Source organism: Phocoena sinus, chromosome 20, assembly GCF_008692025.1.
Source record: "Phocoena sinus isolate mPhoSin1 chromosome 20, mPhoSin1.pri, whole genome shotgun sequence".
Classification (NCBI taxonomy): Eukaryota; Metazoa; Chordata; class Mammalia; order Artiodactyla; family Phocoenidae; genus Phocoena; species Phocoena sinus.
The window spans coordinates 8045240-8061215 of NC_045782.1; the positions used below are offsets into that span (position 1 = coordinate 8045240).

Genomic DNA, 15976 nt, shown 5'->3' on the forward strand with positions numbered 1-15976 from the left:
TTATGGCTGTACGTGACCTCAGAGAGGCGGGAGCGAGGGGTAGAGGCTTTATAACAAGAGGGTCTGGAAGCGACATGAGGGAGAATGAGAAGGTTGCCTCTGACTTTCTTCCTGATCGTGTACGTGTGCAGGTGTGTGATGGTGGAGCAAGGCCAGCGGAGGAGGGAGTGTTCCGTGAGGACACTGAGAACATGGGTGAATTTGCACACTGTGGAATGGGGGGCCCAGAGAGTACGGAGGAAAAGAGTGGGGCGGGAGTAGGAAATAATGGGGTTTGGGATCAGGAGAAAGAAAACACAACATGAGAGCAGAGGAAGGACATTTGAGGCAGTGAACAAGGCTGGCAGGGGTGTGAGTCTCAAGGCTCCCCTGCAGAGTTCATCTCTGGGCCGTGGTGCATTGGGGAAGGGGTGGGGGTGGGGGGACCTGGGCCTTTGGGAGGCAGCAGCCTTGGCTGGTCCTTACTGGCTTCTAGGGGATTTCTAGCTCAGGTGGGCAGCCATGCAGCCAGGTGAGTTTCTAGACCCTCATCCTTGTCACAATCCCTCGGGACTTCTTAAAGGATCAGTGAACCTTCAGGCATAGGGGACAGCGGGTGAGAAATGGTGTCAGGCAATTCCACGTAATTTGGTCTTACGTGGAGCACAGGGTGTGAAGTAGGGAATAAATGCTAGTCTAAACTCAACATGCCTAAAAATTAACCTTTATTCCTACACAGACAAGATGTAGGAATATCCTCTCAATATCCTTTCCAGCATCAACGCTGTGTGTGTTTCCAGACTCAAGGTTTAAATCTTGCCCTGTGTTTGGACTCCCCGCTCTCTTTCATATCCCTATTTCTGGTCGTCACCTCGTTTCACATTTCTCCTGTCTTGTCCTAGCCCTGCCCAGCACCTACTATCTGGCCCATCTTGGTGGATCCTGGCTGATTTCCTTGCCTTTTAGCCTCTTTCTCCCTCCAGGGAGGAAATATGCCCATCGATACAGCCAGTTGCAGCCCACACTGATTTCCCCTCATCAGGCCCCTTTTTTTTTTTTATAGACGGCAGTTCATTACCTAGTTAGGTCGTGTGGGTCTTGTTTTATAACTAGACAGTAAGGTAGAAACTGTGACTCACCTTCATTGCTTTTTAATTATCCCCTGAGAACCTGGCACACTGAACATACTTAGGAAATGGATAAAAATGCAAACAAAAGAATGTGTCTCTTAATTAAGTAGGAATCAAAGAAACAGGCTTAAGTACAGATTAGGAAGTTTAGAAACTAGTGAATACTGTATGTGTCTCCAAAGGGTAAAACCTTTCTGATAGCATTTTATAAAGGCATTTTATTTGGGAACTTCAAACCTATACAAAAATAGAATAGTTGGTGACCCCCATATACCCATCCCCTACTTCAGTGATTTTTTAATTTTTACATTTACTTTACTTCATTTTTTTCCCTTTTTTTTAACCTTTGCTTATGCATTTCCCCAAGTTTTTTTTTTTTTTTTTTTTTTTTCCTGTACTCGGGCCTCTCACTGTTGTGGCCTCTCCCGTTGTGGAGCACAGTCGCTGGACGCGCAGGCTCAGCGGCCATGGCTCACGGGCCCAGCCGCTCCGCAGCATGTGGGATCTTCCCGGACCGGGACATGAACCCGTGTCCCCTGCATTGGCAGGCAGACTCTCAACCACTGCGCCACCAGGGAAGCCCCCAAGTTTTATTTTAAAAAATTCAAACCTGAATTTTACTGAAAAGTTGAAAGAATGGTACTTTAAGTGCCCGTATACCCTTCACTTAAATGTCAGTTCTCTTTGTACACACACAGCACTTTTTTTTTTTTTTTTAAACCATTTGCAAGTTGGCAGGCATTCCGACACTTTACCCCTAGGTACACAGCAGGCGTTTCCTAAGAGCAAGGCATTCCCGCATAACCACAGACCATTGTCACACTTGAGAAGATTGATGATGATTCAGTAATGTCATCTCATGTACAATCCATATTCGAATTTCTATAACGGTCCTCAACATGTTCCTCATAACTTTTAAATCCTGTCAGGCTCTCACGCTTTGCATTCTTTACATCTCTTCATTTTAATTCTATATTCTAGAATAGTCTGTTCACTTTTTTGCTTTACTTATTTAATTCCATTGGCTGTATTCTAACCAAAAGTCAGCTATTTAGAACATGATCTGCAAATGTCTTTTTAAAACTGTTTCAAAGCACTTCTGACCCTGACTTCCTGGGCACGCTGCTCTACGTGGGCCTGCTGGGCAGACACCAGCCACAAGCTCTGGGGTTCCCGGGCCACCTGTACCTCTGACTAAATAAATAGCTACACGTTTGGGGGTTGCCAGTACCCGCTCAGATTCGATACTTTGCTAGAATGACAAGTCAGAGGCAGGCAAGGGAAGAGACACAGAGGCTGAGGTCTGGGGATTCCCAAAGGCACAGCTGCCATATGCTCTGGTCACTTCCCTTCCGAGTGCATCAGTGTGTATTACCAACCAAGAAGCTTATCTAAGCTTCAAAGTCCAGAGTTTTTATTGGGCTTCATTATGTAGGTGTGTTTGATCGAATCAGTATCCACTCCCAAGAGGTGAGGCTCATGTCACATGGTTTAAAGCCCAAACCTCTAATCACCCGACTGGGCTCTCCGCTTGGCCAGCCCCCATCCTGGAGCTGTTGAACTGCCCACCGTGAATAACAAAGACATTCCAGGTACTTAGAGTCTCCCTCCCAGGAATCAGGAACAAACACCAGCAATTCTTTATTATACGGCACCGGTTAATATAAAGTCGCCACAAGAATCTAGTCACTGAACCTCTGTGAAATGAGCGTACTAAGTGAGCTGCCTTCTGCTCAGGAGAGAGAGAGGAATAGAACTTGTGTGCCTCCTGTCTGCAGTGTCACAGTAGCAGTGAGCCCGCATGCAATACGCAGGGGACCAGGTGCAGGACATGGACCTCTCCTCGTTGGGTGGTTTGGGAGCTTGGGTGACCATTTTGGATAAGGACTGTTTGGAATGTCTGGAAGCAGGAAACACTTGGGGGAGGGGATGACTGCTGTTTGACAGAACCAGAGGTTAGTGGGCACTGATTTACTCATGTCACCAAAAGTGCCCATTACAGGCATGCAGTTAGATGGTCATTGTCATTTTAGACTGACATTTGCGTCCATGGATAAGCTTGGATTTATGAGGTAAGTCTCCTAGCAGCTGGTTATCTCTTTGTGGACGCAAAGTAGCAGTCATGAAGTACCATGTTTGTTTTCTTTTCTTTCTTTTTTTTAAAATTGAATTTTCTGAACATTTTATTATAAATATTTTCAAACATAAAGCAAAGTTGAAAGAATTTTGCAGTCAGGACCCACATATCTACCACCTAGATTCTACCATTAATATTTCACTATGCTTGCTTTATTATACATATATATATATATATATAGATATAGATTTTTTTTTTTTTTGCGGTACGCGGGCCTCTCACTGTTGTGGCCTCTCCCGTTGCGGAGCACAGGCTCCGGACGTGCAGGCTCAGCGGCCATGGCTCACGGGCCCAGCTGCTCCGTGGCATGTGGGATCATCCCGGACCGGGGCACGAACCCGCATCCCCTGCATCGGCAGGCCGACTCTCAACCACTGCGCCACCAGGGAAGCCTCCGCTTTATTATATACTGATCTGTTCATTGCTCTGTCCATCTGTCGATCCATTTTATTGTTTGTGTTGGGAGGAAAACTTTTCCAGCTTGGGTCCTGTGGTTGGGTGTCTGCAAATTGACAACAGACAGACTAACAGGAGGAAAGACGAGGGTGTATTCACGCATGCGTGTGGCAGTGCTCAGTGATGAGTAACTTGCTGAAAACCAGAAATAAAAGGCTTAAATACTAAATTTAACAAAAGGAGGAGTGCTGTAGGAGGCTTAGGCCTTCTGGGGGAAAGTGTGGAGGGTTCTGTCAGGCTTTATGATGCCAGTGGACAGCTGAATTTGCACTTCCTGCTGCTAAGGGTCAGACTTCTCCCAATCCGGAAACTCCCTGGGATGGGGGTCCATGGCAGCTGTATTTTCAGGAGGCTCTGCTTAAGGTGAGGGGTCATGGCATTCCTTTCTGTGGCCACTGATTGTTTAGATTGTTTTCAGTTTAAACTGAAAACCACTTTGATGGGCTGTTAATCCCTTCATCTGATGCATTTGTAAACGTCAGCACACTTCCCCCTAAATACTTCATACATAACTAAAGTTAACTAAAGTCCAATATTTACATCTTTATCTTTTGAGATAAAATTTACATATAATGAAATGCACAGATCTTAAGTATATAAGTGCTGAGTTATTTGTGTAACGTAAACCCCTATCAAGATAGAGAACGTTGCCTTTATGATCACCCCAGAAAGTTCCCTCCTGTATCCAGCCAATTCCTACCCTCACTTCTTTTAGCCTCACCATATTTTAATTCTTAGTAATTCTGTAATAATCTACCGGTTATGATATTTAATCACAAATAGCTTTTCATGCTTATATCTATTACAAGCTACATTGTGACTTGAGAAATATGAAAATGTTAAACAAGGTATCCCAGACTTAAGAAAATATGATATGTTCCCTGGTGCCTTTGAGGATCCACCAAACAAAGAACTCTAGGAGTATGTAACCTGGGTCTTCTTACGTTTAGTACACAGCTGAGCTAATTAAGATTTCTGTATGAGAATAACTAGTCAGTTTTATTTAGTAGTTATTTTATATTAAGTACCTATGTTTGCAAAGGTATCACAAAGAGAAAATACATTTGGAAGCACCATTTTTTTAAAAAAACAGTACTTAAGTAGTTTGACAGCTCCTGTTTAAGCTCTACTTTTTTAGTCATTTACTCTCTAATTTACTTTTCCCCCAAAAGGATGAACTTGTAAAGTACCCTCTGGCCTCATCTGCGTACAGCTCCCCAACTAGCCTTTACTTCTGCAGACTCAGGCCAGGCAGTGTGAGCCCTCCCACTTACGACCAAGCAGGTGGCTTGGATCCTTTATTCTAGTATCCCAGCAAGGACTTCCTTGATCATGGGAGAGCACCCAATGTAATTGGAAGTGAAATCCTGTTAAGAGTGTAATCCTCATGTTGACTTTCCTTCTCATTATAATTAAAATTCACAGTCACCCTTGGTGAAGAAGTTACTCTGTTCTCTAAGCCCCCTTTTAAAGAATACTCTGCTTACATTTTATGACTCTAACTGCTGGTTAACTCTAGTTTTTCTCCTTTTAAGTGTGTTTGTATATAATGTAACAATTGTATTATAAAACAATGGTTGCTTCATATCAGTCTTCTATCAGGATGTGACAGATTTTTTTTTGTTGTTAAGGAATTTTGTGTCCTATACAAATATTACATTAAGTGGTAATGATAAGCCATCCTGGATTTCGAACACTTAGTTGATTCTTGCTATAAGTAACATACCTTAAAAGTTTTAAGTTACCCAAATCGGTAGAATTGATTAAATAGCTAAGGCAACCTTGAAATAGACCCCATAAATGTAGTCATCTGATCTTGACAAAGGATCAAAGGCAATACAATGGAGCAAAGATTGTCTCTTTAACAAATGGTGCTGGAACAACTGGACATCCACATGCAAAAAGAAAAAAAAGAATCTAGACACAGATCTTATACCCTTCACAAAAATGAACTCAAAATGGATCAGAGACCTAAGTGTAAAATGAAAAACCATAAAACTTCTAGAAGATAACATAAGAGAAAACCCAGATGACCTTGGGTGTGGTAATGCCTTTTGTGGTAGAAAACCAAAGACGTCTTTGAAAGAAATAATTGGTAAGCTAGACTTCATTAACATTAAAAACTTCTGCTCTGCAAAATACGATGTCAAGAGATCAAGAAGATAAGCCACAGACTGGGAGAAAATATTTGCGACAGACACGACTGATAAAGGACTGTTATCCAAAATATGCAGAGAACTCTTAAAAGACTCAACTGTAGGAAAACAACCCAATTAAAAAATGGTCCAAAGACCTTAGCAGACACCAAAGAAGATACACAGATGGCAAAGGAGCGCCTGAAAAGATGTTCCACTACACACCTGCTAGACCGGCCAAAATCTGGAGCAGTGTCAGCATCAAGTGCTGCTGAAGATGTGAAGCAACAGGAACCCTCACTGGCTGCTGGTGGGAACGCAGAATGGCGCAGCCACTGTTGAAGACAGGTTGGCGGTTCCTTACAGAACTGAACGTACTCTTAGGATACGATCCAGCAATCAGACAACTTGGTATTTTCCCAGAGGATTAAAAACTTATATCTACACCAAAACCTGCACTTGAAAGTTTATAGCAGCTTTGTTCGTAATTGTCAAAACTCGGGAGCCACCGGGATGTCCTTCAGTAGGTAAATGGATAAATAAACTGTGGTCCATCCAGACAACGGAGTATTATTCAGTGCTAAAAAGAAATGAGCTATCAAGCTATGAAAAGACACGGAGGAGCCTTAAGTGCACATTACTAAGTGAAAGAAGCCAATCTGAGAAGGCTACATACCATATGAGTCCAGCTAGGTGACATTCTGGAAAAGGCAAAACTATGAAGATAATAAGTATCAATAGATCGGTGGTTGCCAGGGGAGTGGGGGGCGGAGGGGAGTTGAATAGGCAGAGCACAGAGGATTTTTAGGGAAGTGAAGATATTCTGTGTGATACTATAATAGTAGATACAAGGCATTATACACTTGTCCAGACCCCACAGAACACCCAGAGTGAACCCTAATGTAAACTATGAACTTAGGGCTCATCCTACGTAAAAAATGTACCACTCTGGTGACTGATGTTGATCACAGAGGAGGCTGTGTGTGGGGGTACAGGGGTTACAAGGGAAATCTCTGTACCTGCCTCTCAATCGTGCTGTAAACCTAAAATTGCTCCCAAAAGATAGCCTTAAAAAAAAAATAGTGAAGGTAGCAAAAAGTGTGTTGTCGTTAAAAAACCATTGTGTTGTTGGATAGGTTTTTTTGTTTTGGTTTTTGGTTTTGTCCCAGCTCTACCATGACCCTAGGTCAGACAGCTTCTCTAGACCTCAGTTTGCTTTTCTAATGACTCTTTGCTTTATGTGTCCTCAAGTCTTAAAACGTGGGGGTTTTGGATCATTGTGGCTGCATCTCAGTGATAGCTATATTATGGGGAACGAGTATGCAAATCAACTTGTAAATAGAAGTCTAAAACGTTCCAGGCAAATGTTGCAGAAAAAGGAGCGAACATCTTTGCAAATGTTATCTCCACGGATCTTTGCAATACCCCTGTTATCTCCATTTACATACCACGGCTGACACTCGCTGGTATTAGTGTTTAATAGAAGACTTGAACCCAAGTCTATCTCGATCTTCCTCTGTTTCTAATAGAACAGAGTTTTGAAACTGTAGGAAGTCACTGAGTAATGCTATTTATATATATATGTATTTTTATATGTTTTATGTAAAATACGTGTTATTTTTCAAATTGAGGTTATCTAAAGCAAGAACTTCAGGCAAAGGGTGTTTTTGAAGCTAGACTGAATTTGCTGTTCCAAATATCCAGAGAGAATAAAAACAAAACCAATTAAGATCTGGGAAAGGAGGGTTCTCTTTGGGGAAATACCCACAGTCCAGAAGGGGTTCAGAGAAAGATCTCGGAACTAACTGATCATGCGTTAACCGTCTGCATCACTGCTTCTCACCACTGTTGTTTTTTTTTTTTTTTTTTTTTTTTTTTTTTGCGGTACGCGGGCCTCTCACTGTTGTGGCCTCTCCCGTTGCGGAGCACAGGCTCCGGACGCGCAGGCTCAGCGGCCATGGCTCACGGGCCCAGCCGCTCCGCGGCATGTGGGATCCTCCTGGACCGGGGCACGAACCCATGTCCCCTGCATCGGCAGGCGGACTCTCAACCACTGCGCCACCAGGGAAGCCCCACCACTGTTGTTTTTTATGTTATTGTTTGGATCGCACATTGCTTTGAGAAGCCAGTGAAAGCCACAGATCTCTCTAGAAAACACAAACCCCTTCAGGTTAGAAACTCCTGATCTTTTACATCCAGTGTGTGCTGCAACAGACAGCAGGGCACCCCACCCAGCAGGCTGCTTGCTCTGTTCCCCCGTTAACCTTGCACTTGTGCCCCAGAGACCAGCAGTGAAACAAGCAGTCCTTTACAGTATAGAACTACTGCATTGGTAGATCTTGTCTCGGTGGTGGAAATGAGGTCGGATTCCCTTTGTCTTCTTCACTCTTTGAGGGCTTGGCCTGTTGTTACCTTTGAGGATTCTCCTAATTTTCTTCAAGAGGAGTCTGCTGAGCTTTCTTTGTGTTTCCCTTGACCGTTACTTTTTTTAAAAAATATATTTATTTCTTTTTGGCTGCGTTGGGTCTTCGTTGCTGCGTGGGGGCTTTCTCTAGTTGCAGTGAGTGGGCGCTACTCTTCGTTGCGGTGCGCGGGCTTCTCACTGCGGTGGCTTCTCTTGTTGCAGAGCACGGGCTCTAGGTGCGTGGGCTTCGGTCATTGTGGTGCACGGGCTTAGTTGCTCCGCAGCCTGTGGGATCTTCCTGGACCAGGGATCGAACCCGTGTCCCCTGCATTGGCAGGCGGATTCTTAACCACTGCGCCCCCAGGGGAGCTCTGTCCATTTACTTTTGTTCAAGCTGCTTTATTTCCCCCTTTTCCATCTGGGACAGATGTGCCATTTCCCCTTAAAAAAACTTTTCTAAGAATTATATTCCTTTGATCCTGCCACGTCTTTCATAGTCAAATCAGAGGTTATCACCTTTTTACTTCTGTCAATTTCTTTATAATCACTGTTGACCGTTGTCATAGTTATTACCGCTACTGACATTTATGGAGAAACTTCTGGCTGGGTGCCATGCTATGCTGTTTTCATGCATTATCTCAGTCCTTTGAAGTAACCGGATCTCATTTTAAAGGAGTATAAACTGAGGCTCAGAGAGCCCAGTAACTTGCCCAAAGCCCCATAAGCTAGGAAGTGGTAGATGGGATTTGAATCTAAGTAGGTCACCAGGACACCATGGCCCACTTCTTAACCACTTTACTAACACTATAGAGAGTTTAGTAATTCAAATTCCCTCCTATGTGGTGGGTGAACAGCTGAGTGGACAATAATGGGTAATGTTTACTGACTACTAATTGTAAGTTTTAGATGGACTGTATTTTTTTCCTTCACAATAACCTTACGTGTCAGAAGCTATTATCCCCATTTTGAGGTGAGAGTATAAAGCTGTCTCCCCTCTTGGGACCTCAACCGTAAGGTATTGGAATACATCTGTCTTTGAAGCAATATTTTCTATTAGCAGAGGTACCTTAGACCTGAAATATGGAAAATGTAGCAGAGCCCATAGGTGGTTGTCAAGTACAGCCAAGTAAGCGTGACAGATGGGGGCAAAAAATGCTTCCAGGACACACTGAAGCATGTCCAGCTGAGAGGGGTTAGCTGAGAAACCTCAGAGGTGAACCAAGCTGACGAGTACCAATCACAGCTGTTTTCAAAACAAGTCATCACCAGGCTATATGAGGCTCATTTCTTGATCTAATGAAAACTTATCTGGTTGAAACCAACAGCCAACATCATGCTTAGCTTGAAACACTAGGCGTTTTGAATAAAGTTAAGAACAAGACACAGAAAACCGACATCATGGCTCTTACCAAATTACACGTGAATAAAATCCAGATTCTTTCCCGTGGCTCCAGGGTACATCACATCCACCCCTTCCCACCTCGGCAGGAAGTACTGCCGCTGTCTGCCTTGCTAGTTATTTATCTAAATCCTGCACTCTGGCCGCCAGTTAGCAGGCCTCTCACCGCTGTGGCCCCTCCCGTTGCGGAGCAACAGGCTCCGGACGCGCAGGCTCAGCGGCCATGGCTCACAGCCCCAGCCGCTCCGCGGCATGTGGGATCCTCCCGGACCAGGGCACGAACCCGCGTCCCCTGCACCGGCAGGCGGACTCCCAACCACTGCGCCACCAGGGAAGCCCTATACCGAGCTTTTTTCTGCTTTGAGGCCTTTGCATTTGTCTTCCCATCCCCCTGGATGCTCTGCCCCAGGCCCTCTCTTGCCTGGTCCTGCTCACCTTTCAGGAGGCTCCTTCCCGCCATGGCATCTCCAGGGAGTTGTCCTTTGCTTTTCTGCCTTTTCCCTTTCAGCCGCCTCCTTGTTCCCTTCGTCGCCTCCCTCACATGTAATTATCCCATTTGTTTTTCTTGTTTACTTTAAGTCTCTGCTGATCTTGAGCTGCACAAGGACCCTGTCCACTGCTCTATCTAGCACTTAAAAGGATGCCCGACACATAGGAGATGATTTGCAAATATGTGTTGAATAAATGAATGAACGAAGATCATTATCTATGTACCAACGGTAGCCGGGTAGAAAATATAATGGTGGTGAAATTAATAACAGGAACAAAAACTTATCAAATAGAGCTTAGAAATAAATTTGTGTAGGACGTATATTCATTTATTTAACAGATTTCAGCAAGTACCTGCTATGCTAGGCACTGTGACTTAAAAGGTGAATAAGACAAACGTGGTCCTTGCCTGTTTTGAACTTAGAGAAATACAGAGTTTAACTGAGACAGAGATGAAGCCATCATTTCTCTTAAAAATAGCAGGTGTATTATTTAACTCAAAATTTTGTCTTGACTATTTTTATGGGGGTGGCGGGCGGGAGGAGATGGGAGAGGGATATAGCAGAACAAAATTATTTGAAGTTTATCTGAAAAAAATTAACCTCAGAGACTACTTGATTTATTTTTTAAAGACAGTGATGGGTGCTCTGGTTAGTCATACTTCCAAACTACTGCAGTGTGGTACTGGCTTTGGAATAAGTCATAAGTGTAAGGTAAAGATAACATTTCAGATCGCTGGGTAATCAGTGTCTTGGTCAACCATTGATGTTGGGATGTGGACTGAATCATTTGAGGGGAAAATGAGATTCAATCTTGACCTCAGACCATACATTTTTTTTCTTTCAAATTACTTAAAGACTTAGTTGTAAAAGGTGAAACCATCAAAGTCTTGGAAGAAAATATAGATGGTTTTAATAATATAGATGATATAGAAATGAAAATATAGATGGATATAATGTTAGTGCAGGAAAGGCCTTTCTAAGCCTGAATAGCGGGCAGAAAAGAAACCTTAGTAGAAGGTTTGGTGGATTGGAGTACCTAAGACTAGACTTAGATGACAAAACAAAGAAGGGGACAGTTGTTAATACAACAGTAGATGGTGGTTAATAAGCTTAATATGTAAAATATTCTTAGACACCAGTAAGTGGGTTGTATCTAGAATCATCAAATCTTAGAGCGGGAAAGGGTCTAATCCTATTCCTACATTTTACCAATGATGATGTCCATTTCCAGAGAAGTTAATTTCCTTACTCAAAGCCATACAACTAAGTGATCAATAGGACCCTTTTGTCCAACACCTCGGTGGTGTTTGGGTGCAGAGAGTTAGAGAGGTAATGCAACCAGGAAACCTAAAGGACTCATGTTGGGGACAGTTCAGATAGTACAATTCCAAGTACAATTTCAAGAAAGGGTCAGAGTTCGAAAAAATAGATTTTTAAGCCTTAAATAAAAGAGGCATAGAGGATCACTAGTTGGCCGTGTGTATAATAACATTTTTGAGTTCCTGGGGTGTTTTTGTTGTTGATTTTTGGAAAATTAATTTAATTATATATTACAGTTTTTTATTTTAATCCAAATTGAGATTTTATTTGTTGTCCAGGTAGGTTTGCTTTGCCAGGGTCTTGGGGAACCTCAGGTATTTGATCAGAGAGGCCGCAATTCAAGTATCACACTGTATGCTAGCAGCTTGCCTGAATTTCAAGCTTAGTACTGAGTAGGAATAAAAAGCAACCTTTGAAATGTGCCAGCCTCGTTTGAAAATAGAAAACATAGGAAGTGATAGCATTTGTCCCAGTTCATAACAAAATTCGTAGTATTCCTTCATTTTCTCTACAAATTACTTCCTGGCTGTGTGTCAACACTGCACAAGGTTACGTGGATTAAAAAGAAACTACACAGGGCTTCCCTGGTGGCGCAGTGGTTGAGAGTCCGCCTGCCGATGCAGGGGACGCGGGTTCGTGCCCCGGTCCGGGAGGATCCCACATGCGGCTCCGGCTGTGCCCGTGAGCCATGGCTGCTGAGCCTGCGCGTCCGGAGACTGTGCTCCACAACGGGAGAGGCCACAGCAGTGAGAGGCCCGCGTACCGCAAAAAAAAAAAAAAAAAGAAAAGAAACTACACAAACATACAAATCAGCAAACGCATGGGGCCTTATCCTTACCTCGGGTGAGGCTGGCGATCACTGTGAAGATTTGTGTATGAGGTATGTACAAGGTGCTGTGTGGGTCTAGGGGAGAGAACCACCGTCAGCCTGGTCTGAGGGATGAGCCAAGAGGGCGTCTAGTGGCCTTGAAGATGCTGTCAGTAATCAGCGGACATCCCAGAGTTCATTCAGCTCCTTCAGATTAAATTAACTGTTTTAGGAATTCTGTTTCCAGTGCTGGATATGTTTCTGGTGCTGAAACATTGCTTCACAAACATTCTAATAAACTTCACTTCTCTGGCAGAGCCCCCAATTCCAAGGGGAAAAAAAAAACAAATCGTTGTGAACATTTTCCTCTGTCCCCTTACCGGCATCTACCAAAACAATATTTGGGTTAATTTATGCCATTTAAAAATAATAATTTTCCAACTATTGGTGATAGTTTTTTTTCTTCTTCTTCTTCCCTACTTATTCTCTCTTTACTTCCTACTAATTCTTGTTCCAACTCAGTTTAATTTTGTCGATTATAGTTTGGGAATGTGTGTGCTGTGCTTTTCGTAAAGCAGCCTGTGTTAATATTTCTTCCAGGGGTGAATCGGGTGCCGGGAAGACAGAAAATACTAAGAAAGTCATTCAGTACCTTGCTCATGTCGCTTCTTCACACAAAGGACGAAAGGACCATAATATTCCTGTAAGTGTTTGTTCTGCTGTTGTTTTTTCAAACCCTTAGATTTATTCTTCTGTAATTTCAGAAACAAGAATCAGAAAGCAAGCGTCCTCAGTGTGCTGCTGTAATCGACAGGTCCCTTGTCTTCGCCACTCCCCACCCAGCAAGGAGGGAGCTAGGGCATCAGGAAATTCTTAGTAACTAGCGATTCCACCAGGGCAAACTGGAATTACGGTTGTAACTCGAAGCCTAATTTCTTACAAAGCTGTGGTGGGGATTGTTAAACATGGACGAGCAGTGCTTAGGAAGGCTTCTTCGTTTCCACCAAAAGAAGATCCTCAGATATTTTCAGCGCTTCGTCCTGAACTTACAGAGCTACCACCCACAGCAGCCCGAGGGGAGGATAGAAATTTGGGGAGAATTGATGATAGAAAAGGGGTGAGAATGTAAACGTCAGTTATCCTTAATCTGTAGGTATGAGAAGTAGTAGTTAACACTCCCTGAGAGATGCCAGGCATACCAGCTTTCACGGTTCTAAACCGCACATTGACTTGGTGCTTTGGATGTGGCTTTACCGCTAGGAAAAGACCCAAACTCGCTAACGTTTGCATTTATCTGTTTGTAACGAGCAGCAGGAATCACCTAAACCAGTGAAACACCAGGCAAGTGCTTTTCTTTATGCTTCTTAAGTCATGAGTGTTTGCACTAATTTCTGTCTTTGGATTGAATCTCTACTAGAAACAAATACCGTTAGTTCTGAGCAAAATCTCCTATGAACAAAATATTTAGTTTCGTAATTGTGTTGCTTTGAGGCTTATTCTTTCCTGAAGAGCAGCATGCCCTTTTGCTTTACCTTTGTTTTCTAGAGGAATTTTAATATTTATTTACCCTTTCGTCATGACATTGAATCATATGTTTATGAAGCCTGTGAACTTAGGGTTTCATGTGTCCGCTACCAGGTGGAATTACTTTAATACTCCCTAAACAGGTGGAAACCTAACTTCATGCCACACGTTAAATTTCTGGTCTGTTAACATTGTAGGGCCTGGTAAGTGTTTTAACCCCAAAGCCTCGTTGTATTTAATACATAAATGTAGGATTTTCTTTATCCAGGGCAAGTAGCAGAGGAATGTTATTTTCCCTAATTATCAGATGCCCGCCTTTTAGCTCCGCAGAGCATAGCAATGAACAAACCACGGACCGGAGCATTTCCTGCTACTTGACAAGAGAGGGAGGGCGGAGCTGAGCCAGATGCCTTGGATAGAATGGGACGTCTGTACTTGGACATCCCATTCCCTCGCACTGGAACGGTTCTGGTGTGTCTTCCGCAAGCATAGTGGTGCAAAGCTAGCATAAAGCAAGAAATGATAGTGTTATGAAAACAGTCTCTTAACATAAACGATCAGAAACATCTAAAGGAATAGTCCCAGATACTGAGATTTTCAGATATCTTTTTTAGAATTCTTAAGAAATTCTCAGACACTAAAGCTGTACTATACCTATGAAGGCCCAGGATGTCCTTTTGCTTTTAGCTGTAGACCAGACCAGTGATACGCATTGGGAGGATGAATGAAATAATCATTATCCTATATGATATTTAAAGGCTTCTTTGCCAGTTAAAGAAGGAATCTCTAGACCAGCAACCAGCTTTTCTTTGTGTTTTAGAGTACACGCTAAATGACCTTTTAACATGTACTTAGATCACTAGCAAAAATAGTGTTAAATAGTTAACGTACAGATTTCGTTTTTCCAAATCCTCTGTGGATTACATAAATCATGATTGTTAACATTTTGTTTCGATGTCATCTTAAACTGCAGAGCGGATCCCTGTGGTGTGTGAGTAGCATGCCTACCCCTAGATTTTACTTTGGGTCAAATGAACCCCCGTAAGCAGGTATCCTCCAAGAAGGCGAGGCGACAGCTTCTCTGGGCCGCGCTGCGCTGTCGTTACTGATTTGCATGTCTTGTTGCATGTTCGCACTCCGCGCAGAATCCTCCATGCTGCTTTCCCCAAGGTTGTGTTAAAGCTGGTCAAGTAGTAGCTGTGCCATGTTTTTAGAAACATGAGAAGACTGCTGGTTCTCAATTACTTTTTCTTCCCCGGCGCACCTGAGGAATATGAGATACTCCTGAGCATGGGGACTGCTCACACCCTGGGGAGGGTTGAGTCGAGAACTTACTCCTCTCCCCACACCCCCTGCCCTTCCCGGGCGCCCGCAGGCATGCCTTCCTCGCCCCATTTTGAGGATGACTACCGTAAAGTAATGGTTATACTTTGCAAAGGCAGTGTTTCTCTTGGTTTAATGTCACTGGTTTCCAAATTTATGTTGAACTTTATTGGCAAAACTCAGATTCCCAGGAACAGTTTGTGTCAATTGCTAGCATTTTATCACTAAACAGCAGTATAAATTGTAAAAACAAAGTGGAAGGCATTTGTAGGCTCCTGATTTTGTGAGTCTTTGTCTCTTTGCTCATTCCTTTTTTTAAATAACTCTATTAAGATTCAAATTCATGTCCCATAAAATTCACTCCTTTAAAGTGTACAGGTCAGTGTTTTGTTTTGTTTTTTCAGTGTATTCCCAGAGTTATGCAATTATCACTACAATTAATTTTAGAACATTTTTCATCACCCCAAAAAGAAACCGTATACCTATTAGGAATCACCTTCCATGTTCTCCCAGCCCCTGGAAATCCCTCATCTACTTCCTGTCTCTCTGAGTCTGCCTATTCGGTGTATTTTATATGAACGGAATCATATAATATGTGGTTCTCACTGTGCATAGTGTTTTCAAGGTTCATCCATGCTGGAGCTTGTGTAAGTGCCGCATTCCTTTTTGTGGCCAAATAATAACCAGTTATATTAAATTTGTCACGTTCTGTTTATCCCTTCACCAGTTGATGGCCATTTGGATTGTTTCCACTTTGGCACCAATATGAATAATGCTGCAATAGATAAGTTTTCACGTAGCCATACATTTTCAGTTCTCTTGGGTGTATACCTAGGAGTGGAATTGCTGGATTGTGGTAATTTTCTGTTT

The 15976-nt window shown here is 43.0% G+C and overlaps 1 protein-coding gene across 10 annotated transcripts in view; it reads left to right on the plus strand.

Moving 5' to 3' along the window:
- MYH10 (myosin heavy chain 10) overlaps positions 1-15976 on the plus strand; it is a 137602-nt gene that overhangs the window by 38631 nt on the left and 82995 nt on the right. For 8 of the 10 annotated variants that reach the window (XM_032618041.1, XM_032618043.1, XM_032618049.1 and 5 more), the window contains one exon: positions 12860-12962. In XM_032618041.1, the coding sequence (XP_032473932.1) occupies positions 12860-12962 (103 nt within the window). Of the gene's footprint in view, positions 1-12859; positions 12963-13570; positions 13601-15976 lie in introns of all 10 variants that reach the window. The other 2 variants (XM_032618040.1, XM_032618042.1) reach the window with 1 other exon arrangement.